The 8,632-nt window shown below is 58.8% G+C and overlaps 1 protein-coding gene across 3 annotated transcripts; it reads right to left on the bottom strand.

The window, feature by feature from the left end:
* Positions 1–719: 719 nt before the first annotated feature.
* Positions 720–8,309, bottom strand: MUC4 (mucin 4, cell surface associated). 3 transcript variants are annotated; one of them, XM_075033228.1, is made up of 11 exons: positions 7,437–8,309; positions 5,957–6,096; positions 5,506–5,670; positions 5,036–5,191; positions 4,414–4,544; positions 3,465–3,553; positions 2,838–3,017; positions 2,289–2,441; positions 1,962–2,081; positions 1,621–1,665; positions 720–1,474 (listed from the first exon to the last, which is right to left on the bottom strand). In XM_075033228.1, exons 1-11 carry the CDS (start codon positions 8,263–8,265, stop codon positions 1,458–1,460), a joined length of 2,025 nt encoding a protein of 674 aa, XP_074889329.1. In that variant the 5' UTR covers positions 8,266–8,309; the 3' UTR covers positions 720–1,457. The 3 variants fall into 3 exon arrangements, with proteins under 3 accessions (XP_074889329.1, XP_074889330.1, XP_074889331.1); XM_075033229.1 differs by having other exon boundaries at positions 1,621–1,662; XM_075033230.1 differs by lacking the exon at positions 7,437–8,309 and adding an exon at positions 6,759–6,853.
* Positions 8,310–8,632: the final 323 nt, after the last annotated feature.

The following is an 8,632-nucleotide window of genomic DNA, read 5'->3' as shown; positions in this document are numbered from 1 at the left end:
CACTCCGGAGGAGGTGCTTTTTTTGAATGGAAAATGTGGGTTTATGTTGAGTGGCCAAAGCGAGAGGATTTCACCTTCCCCTGAGGACCTGCAGAGGCAACCCGGACAGTCCTTGAGTGTGTCTGCACCAGGGTATGCCCTAGTGCAGTGTAACTGGACCCGGCAGAGCCACTGATAGCAGACTCAGGTGGGGCAATGCAGTGATTATAACCTGTTAGGAGCAAAATAGAATAAACCAAAAATTATGGCAAGCTGCTCAGTAAGTTTTCTGCACCCCATGGTGCCTGTACGCCAGCCCTGCTTCCCTGTTGCCAAGCTCTCAAGTCTCTGCTTTCTCCTGGTCCCATCCACAGAGCCAAAGAGAAGATGGATGTAGCTGTCTTTGTTGGTCCAATCCTTCATTGCCCCTACAAGGCCGCAAGTCTCCCCCACTGCTCTCCCAGGCACCTCTCGCAGTGGCTCAGATCACACAAGTCAGGCTGTGGTGCCCACGAACACCCCACAGCCCTTCGCCCCTGCTGAGGCAAGATGCTGCACCCAAAGAGGGTGTATCAGACCCCAGCAGACCCCAGCTCCAGCCCCGCTGCCCCAGAGCCCATCTCAGCCGCAGCCCAGACGCTCACATCCCCAGCACCAGCCCCAAGCCTGCAATGCTGCTGTCCTCAGCCTGTCCCCACCACCACCTCCCACCCTGGTTCAGCAGAGGACATGGTTGCCGCAGAATTGGTGATGCTCAGACCCCGCAGAGGCTTTATTGAACAAATAAGATGTGAAAAGGATTTTTTTTTTTTTCCAAAGAAAGGCAGATGCTCTCTTGTGCACAAAAACATTATTTTTCTCCCAATGTTTCTGATCATGGGGTTGAATTTTGCCCTCACACACCCAGCAGAGGCATCAAGCAGACTCTGGCTTGATCCAAAGAATCACCCCTTCTCCTGGGCACGGGGCCTGGGGACCACCCAGGGAGGGATGGCTGGGGGACAGAAGTGGGGGACAAGACTGGACTGGCTCACAGGGTGAGCCTGGCGCACCACGGCACTTAGAGGCTCACCTGCAGTCAACCCACACAAGGCGCAAAAAACCCATTCCCCAGGTGCTGGGGGGGCCAACCTGACCCTGCAGTGTGGAAGGCACAGAGGGGATGCAGGGAGGACAGGGGGTGATGGACACAGTGGGGGGTACCTGCCCACCTCCCCACCAGCAAGGAGGTGCCCCCAGGCACCTGCTCAGCTGCAAATGGGGAAAAGCAACTAAAGCAACTGACTCCTTGGGACTGGTCTGGATGAGAAACATGAACTTGTGCCAGTGAAGGCAACTGCCGGCACTGGCCGAGTGAGCTGCCCTGTGTGGTGGGTAGGGGTGATGGGTGCTGGTGGGAGCAGGCGGACACAGGAGATGAGCAGGAGCAAAGGACTCGGAGGATCAGCTGTGGCCCAGACCATGCTGCAACCCCACAGTTACTTGTCTTCTCCATCTGCAAAGAAGAAACGAGAATTGCCCGGCCACCTCCTCCCTGGGGGCCTGGGGTGAGCTGGGAGCCCCAGACGAGTTTCCACGTGGGGGGACAGGCACAAAGGGAAGTGGCCAGTGGAGAGGAGACCCCCCCCCAATCCCGCTCACCTCTCTGCTCCTCTGAGTCGCTCTCTTGCTCCTCCGAGGAACCTGCTGGGGGTTGCAAGGAAGTCCCACATCAGTTTACACCGATGACCGCATTAGCTGTGGTCCTCCCCTCCCAGTGCTGTCACCGGCAGACTGCACTGGTGGTTATGTGCTAAGGGAGGTGCCCCCCCAACCCCACACAGCCCAGGCCACAGCACAACCTGCATGTGGGCACCCCAAAACCCATCCCTCATCTGCCTGGGGCTCTTGCTGCCTTAACCACAGGGTGGCTGGGATGTTCCCCCCCCCAGCTCTGGGCACCGAGACAGTATCACCCTGGCACACACAGGCTGCAAACCCACCCGTGCTGGGTGGCTGGTATCCATCACAGCCGATCTTCGGTCTCTTCTCGCCGTAGCGGGCGCAGAGGCGGGCACTGCCCGCCTGGTTACAGCACCAGTCGTACAACTTCAGCTCCTGGTCTGGAGGCAAAAAGGAGAGTAAGGAGCTGAAGGGGAGACGAGAGGGAGATGAGCTAGCTCCGGGCAGGCAGGTCGCTCGCCTCGGCTTTTGGCAAGTCCATGCTCCCTCCAAGGGCAGCAGCACGTCAGGAAACAGGTTGGCGCAGAGATTAAAATGATTTACAGGCTACAGCGATGCCAGCCTCAGCCAGGGCTGGCTGTGCTTACCACGGTAAGGGGACGCCTGCCTGGAGGATCTCCAGTACCTCTCCTGCCGCCCCTCGATGAGCTGGCTCTGGCTGTCGTACAGGCAGCGGACGCCGGCACCGTGCTGGTTGGGGGATGCGGAGTGCAGCATGGAGACGCGGGCAGCCCACCAGCCTGCAACAGGGCAGCAGTGAGCATCAGCGCAGCTCTCCCCGGGACCAGCATCCCTACCTCAGGGCAAGGAGCGAGGCCGGGGCTGGCTCCTTGTTATCCATCACTCCCACCGCATCACCCACGGTGCTATGGGGTTTGGAGGGACTGACGGACACCATCCAAGTGGTCCCCCAGGGTGAGACCCCGGTGCTTAGACCAGCTCTGACCAGTCTGGTCAGTCCTTGTTCCTCTTCATTTTCCCTGTCTCTGCAGGGAAGGGCAGCCCCCCCGCCCCGCCTCATTTTCCTTGGGGTCGCCTGCCCACCCGGCCAGAATGGACCCCAGCCACCCTTGCAGGGGAGGTGGGAAGGGAAATCTTGGGGACGAGGAGGATGGGGAAGCGGCATGTCCACTTGCCTCCGCGGCTGCTCTTGAAGCGCGGGTCCTGCTGCCCTTGCTGCAGGGAGCAGGGGCAGGCAGGCAGGCCCTGGCTCCACACCCGCGGCTCCTGCTGCTGCCCCGTCCACGCCAGGCACTTCAGCCGGTAGTTGACTCTCACGCGGCTCTCCAGCTTGTAAATCCACAGCCCACGGAGGTCTGAGTGGGGAGAGAAACCACGAGCTCTCACCTCTGGCCAAGGGGACCACCGGGGCAGTTTCGGCTTGAGGCGAGAGCCAAGTGTTGCTGATGCTGGAAGCTAAGCCCGTGTTGACCCCCAGCCATGGGACCCCATGCTTAACAGCCACCCAACGGCAGGGAAACAGAGGGAGAGGCTCTTGCCAAAGAAGAAAGCCTTGGGACAGAGCCATTGCAACAAAAAGGGTCCATGCCTACATCAAGGTCATTTCAGCCTCAGGGCATAGCTTGTACCCAGGGGAAGCATTTTATGTGCTTGGGGGGAAAGCTTGGCCTTGGTGAACTGAGTGAGAACCTTGCCACAGCAGCAAGCTGGATTTCATCCCCTGGGAACGTCCCCCTCCCCGTACAGCCCTTCCCTAACCCCCTGAGGGGCTGCGTGAACCCACCCTGGCTGTGCAGCACTACCTGTGTTGTATCCCCTGAACTGATCAGGGCGATATTTAGCAGCTGGAGGTCTCTGAGTCAGGTCATCATTGCAGTAAAAGCCATCCCCACTATGTGCAAAGAAAGGGAAAAAAATCAGGGGTTGCTCTTCCCAGGTGGAGTTATCCCAGCCCCAGCCTGCCCTTCAGCCGCCCTGATCTTGAGCCAGCAGGACCCCACAGCACCCAAATCGCAGCTCTGGGGACAGGAGGGCAAAGGCACCAGCTCCCTCAGCCTGCTGCCTCCTCTCTACAGGGTGCAGTTTGTTCTGGGTGCTGCAAATGCCCCTGCTGCATCATGGGCTGAACACACAGACATCTTGAGAACCCTGCAAGCAGCTTCCGTTATTTCCAGCATCTTGCAGTGCAATACGGAGCGGAAACCTATAAGCGGTCGTGCACAGGCAAGCACACACACACATAGACACATGCCTGTGCCGCCCGCACTTTCCGTCCCAGTCACCTTTTTCTTACCCAGCTGCAGCAAGCAGCTAATAAGGAAACCCTAGAGACGGCGTGCACAGGGTGAGACGTAATGCGAGGAGGCAGGAAGCAACCGCTCCAGCCAAGTGGCGGAAATCCCTTCCCTCAACTGGTGCAAAGTTCAGCAAACATCACCTGTTCCCCACTCCTTCCTCCCAAACCACCAGGATGCTGTGGGCCCGGGACCCCAGAGGGATGTGTGGATCTTACAGCAAGTACAGCCCAGCAGGTCGGCGTGCTGCAGCATGATCCAGCCACTAATGGGGCAAATTTGCTTGTGAGACCCCCATATCTTAGTCTATATGGGAGTGCAGACCCTATCTGGGCTGTCTTCCTCTTTGCAGAGCACTTCATGGGACACAGGGGAAAGATTAAACTAGCTGGAGCTGGGGGTGGAATGCAGCCCTGTGCTCGGAGGAGGCAGGGGCTGGGTGCCAAGCCTGCTGTACCTGGTGTAGCCGATGAGCACGTTGGTGGTAGTGAGTCTGGTGTAATCCCATTGCATGCCTCCCTCCTGGTACAGCATCAGGACGTAGGACCTGAAGCCATCGGTGGTCAGGACAGCCTGGTATGTGATCGTCTGGGAAGAAGCATTGCGGACAGGTAAGAAAGAGAGCAAAGCTGCTGGGTTTAAAATTAGGGGTGTGGGTCAGCGCTCGCTGGGGGACGGCAGGGCTAAGGTCCTGATGTGCAAGGCAAACGCAGCCTGGGCTGGTTCTCATTTTGCATGGAAAATGTGATGGTTTTACTTTGATGCTGTTCCATGAGAAGCCTCAAATTAACCCAGTTTTATGCTCCTGAAGAGCAGTGCTTCTGGTGCACAATAAAGGCCCACCACATTAAAGGGAAAGATTTTATGGAGCAGGGAGAGTTCAACTAAAGATGTCCCCCAAAAAACCTGAAAACCTACAAAAACATGGGCACAACCTAGTTCTTTCTGGCAAAAGTCTTCAAGACTGACCTTTTTCACAAAACTGGTTATTATTTCCAAGCACAAACAAGGTCATCCCCCATGGGTCTTGGCTTTTTTTTGACAACTCAACAAGCCCTTGAGCTCCATCAGCCCCTTACCCTCCGGGTGTCAGTCCGTGCTGCGTAGGCAGGTGCCTTCTCCCAGGTGATCTTCAGGGTCCAGGCTGCGGAGTAGGAGGACCTCAGGTACCGCCGAACCTTCGCTTCCACGTCACGCACGAATGGAGGCTTGGCCGTGTTAAGGGTGAGGAACTCCTGCGGGTTGGGTACACCCACATCTGCGTTAGCTCCCCAGAAGGCAAAGACAGGTCTAGATTGGTGTCATGCATGGAGCACTGTAGTTAGGTGTCTGGATGAGATTTGGACGGCTCAAGAGGTGACACACACAGGACCAGCAGCTCTTAGATTTTGCCCAGAAAAGGGAAACAGTGCTTATGGGCTCCATCAAGGAGCTCCATAATGGGAGCTTATGGGCTCCATCAATTCTCAGGGGCCCTCCATAGAACAGGTGATGAGTTTATCAACAAAAGGTGTTTCATGCAACCATGGACCCAGGTGGCTTCACTCACCTGGTAAAAGGTGGTGCCAACACCTCTGGAGAAGTCGGCGTTGTCCCAAAACACGGCGATCATGGGAACCTCCTCGTGGCCATTGAAGCCGCTGGGAGGAGGGTTGGGGGACGTGAAGATGCTGTTGTCTGAGGCTGGGAAAATGATTTGTCCATTGTCTGTAAACTGAGCAGAGGGATGCCTCCATCAGGTGAGGACAGGACCGGTGGGATCCCCCAACAGAGGAGTGGCAGCCCTCCCATTTCCAAGCCCACTTTGAGCAACACCCAAGGAAGGCCACCACCGGCCACCACCAAAATGGCCACAAAGTCATCTTCTGCTGCAAACAGACCCTGGCAGCATCCCAATTGATTTGCCCCTGCAAGGGTCCCATACCAGGCACCCGGTGCCTCCCCCAGGTTTTGGGCAACAGCCGCTTGCCCGACAGCAAGTCAAGCCAAGGTAGACTCACATAGAGAGAGTTGCGCAAGGTTTTGCCAAATGGGAATCCAGTCTCAGGCTTGAAAAGTGGAGAATTAAAATCCACCCTCCTTTCCACGTACTGTCGATCATTTTCTTTCACTCCGTACCCGTAGAGAGGCACAGCTGCAACTGGAAAAGAAAACAAAAAAAACCAACCCCAAAACACACTTACAGCAAAGCCTTTGGTCTGTGTCAAAACTCAAAGGACAGAAATGATTTTGCTTCTAAAGGGACACAGCCTGGGCAGTAGGAGGATGGGGGGACACTGCCAATAGCCACCTGGGACACCCTGCATGTCACCTTCCCTTGCAGGAGCTTGCTCCCACCCTTTTCACTGCCTTACACGTACACAACTGCCCTAAACCTGCTGTGATGGCATTTGTGGTCACTGTCCCCTCCTGCTTTAGCCCTGTTGGGGCACCACACTGAAGGACTGCCATTAGGAAAAGAAAAACATTGTACAGGACTGTGGTAGGGGGACAGCAGGGTATTAAACACCCACAGCTCTTTCTAGAGATGTTTACAGCCTCCAGCTCTCTATTTATGTCTGTTAAATAAAAAAAGCATTTGGAGGGGATGGGTTTTCCAGCTGACGGGACCATACTCAAAGGCAGGCTCAGCCTGCCAAAATTGCAAGCTCACGTGCAGGAGCTCCTCATGGTGCATCTCCTCCAGGGGTCCTGGCCCTAAATAGCCCCCTCGGTCTCTGGGCACCGAACGTGCCCCAGGATGGTCCATCAGGAGGCCAGACGCGGTCCTCCCGCCTGGGCTGCTCTGCAAGCATCACGTACCTGCGGGGCTGGGCGGTGGGGTCGGGGCGGCCGCCGGCCCTCCTGGCAGAGCTGGAAACATGGGGGACGATGCGCGGGAGGTGACAGTGGCTGCTCCTGGCCCGGGGAGCTCCTCCCGGGCCCTGGGGAGGGGGGCTGGCGGGGCTGGACTGGCAGTGGCTGGGCTGCAGGACATGACTGGGCGTGCTGTGGCTGGGGACCCCCCCTGGGCTCCCCCCTGGCCTGGGAGGGCTGCAGGGAGGCTTGACCCACTGGCAGCAGGGGCTCTGTTTGCCAGGCTGGTGGTCAGCTCACCGCCCAAGAGCGGCTGCAGGGCAGGAGGTGACGAGCCGCCGGCAGGTCCTGGCCCCGGGGTCTTTGATCCGGGGCTGCCAGCAGCGAACCCAGTGGAAGGCAGGACAGGGACCCCTGGGCTCCCCCCCACTGGGGAGCGACTGGGGGTCTCCAAACCTGCCCTAGCTCCAGTGGCGCTGGGAAGGAGCTGAGCCATGTCCCCTCGCCTTGCCATTGCTCCGGGGAGCATGGCAATCGCTTTGTCAGTCACGGGGCTGTCAGCATCCCTGGAGGGGGCTCCAGGGCTTCCCAGCTGGTGGGGAGGCAGGAGCAGGGCAGGCCCCCATGGCGTGGCAGCCCCCAGCTCTCCCCTTCCCCCTGCAGAGGACCCCGCTATCGACTCACGTGCCGAAAGCGGAGTGGAAAGCCCAGGGCTGGCAGACACCCCCGCTGCAGCGTTTTGTCTCTGTGGAGCAGAAGGCAGTACCGGGGCAGTGTTGGGGGACGCAAGGGCATGGGGCGATGCTTCTCCCAAAGGTGCAGGCATCCCTGAGGCCACCTCATCTTCAAGAGACCACATCTGAGCACCTCCAGCATCTCCTGCCAGCCCACCCTGTGCCCCTGGCGCCAGGGCTCTGCTCCCACTCTGGATGCCAGAGGCAGAGCGGGGGTCCCCGCTGGGTGCCAGCCCCAAGCCCAGCCCGCGCCCGGGAAGAAGCAGAGAAGCAGCCAGCGAGGCAGCCACGCTGCCAGAGATGCCACTGCTGTTTGGAGCCACGGGGTCCAGGGGCTGCCTTTCCCGGGGGGAGGTGAGGGCAGATGGGTCCAGCGCTCCCGACGCGATCTGTATGATGGCTCCTGTGCCCTCTCCCAGGCTGGCACCAAGGGAAGCTCCCCTGTTCACCAAGGCTCCTCCAGGCACCTCCACCACATTGACTTGGCTCAGTTTTGCATCAGAAAGTCCAAGATTGGCACCATTCTGGATGCTGGGGACAGACACAGGGGGTTCCTCACGGCCAGCAGGCTCCAAGCCTGTGCTCAAGGCACTGCCAGCTGCACCAGCTCCTTGAAGGCTTGCTCCGTTAGCAGTCTTGCCAGCTGTCCCAGGTGATGAAGACCCCTCCGTAGATGGGGAAGCAGATGCAGTCTGCAGAACAGCTCCCATTGGTCCATCACGGGCTCCTGAATCAACTGGTGCCTCTCCGGCAGTGGCCTGGGACTGCTCTGGGGCCATCCCATCACCAGCTGCTTCACCTGCCCCTTCTCCTGCAGCAGGAGGGACCCCAGGCCCAGCACCCAGGGAAGGCTGCAGAGCTCCAGGAGCACCACCTGCTCCTCCGAGGGCACTCGGGCTGGCTGGATCTGAAATGGAGGGTGCTGCAACCACATCACTGGGAGAGGCAGGACCGGACGAGGAACCTGCATGAGGTGGTTGATCCCATGCCGAAGTCAAGCCGGTGCCTGGTCCGTTGGCTCCAGGCAGACCTGCTCCCTGGGGACCACCGGTTGCCGTCCCCCATGGCTGTGACCCCCCAAAGGATGGAGACATGGGTGCTTCCTGAGGAGCACCAGGGTTGAGGCTTGCTGCTGTCTCTGCCCCA

Source organism: Buteo buteo, chromosome 7, assembly GCF_964188355.1.
Source record: "Buteo buteo chromosome 7, bButBut1.hap1.1, whole genome shotgun sequence".
Classification (NCBI taxonomy): Eukaryota; Metazoa; Chordata; class Aves; order Accipitriformes; family Accipitridae; genus Buteo; species Buteo buteo.
This window is presented reverse-complemented; position numbering and strand designations above follow the sequence as displayed.

Excerpts from the sequence above, each read along its gene's own strand:
- MUC4 (XM_075033228.1), bottom strand. The coding sequence starts at position 8,265 with ATGGCCCCAGAGCAGTCCCAGGCCACTGCCGGAGAGGCACCAGTTGAT. Across the intron at positions 5,192-5,505 it reads TTGGCACCACCTTTTACCAG|GAGTTCCTCACCCTTAACAC; the intron begins GTGAGTGAAGCC and ends CCCAACCCGCAG. Across the intron at positions 1,666-1,961 it reads ATACCAGCCACCCAGCACGG|CAGGTTCCTCGGAGGAGCAA; the intron begins GTGGGTTTGCAG and ends TGCAACCCCCAG.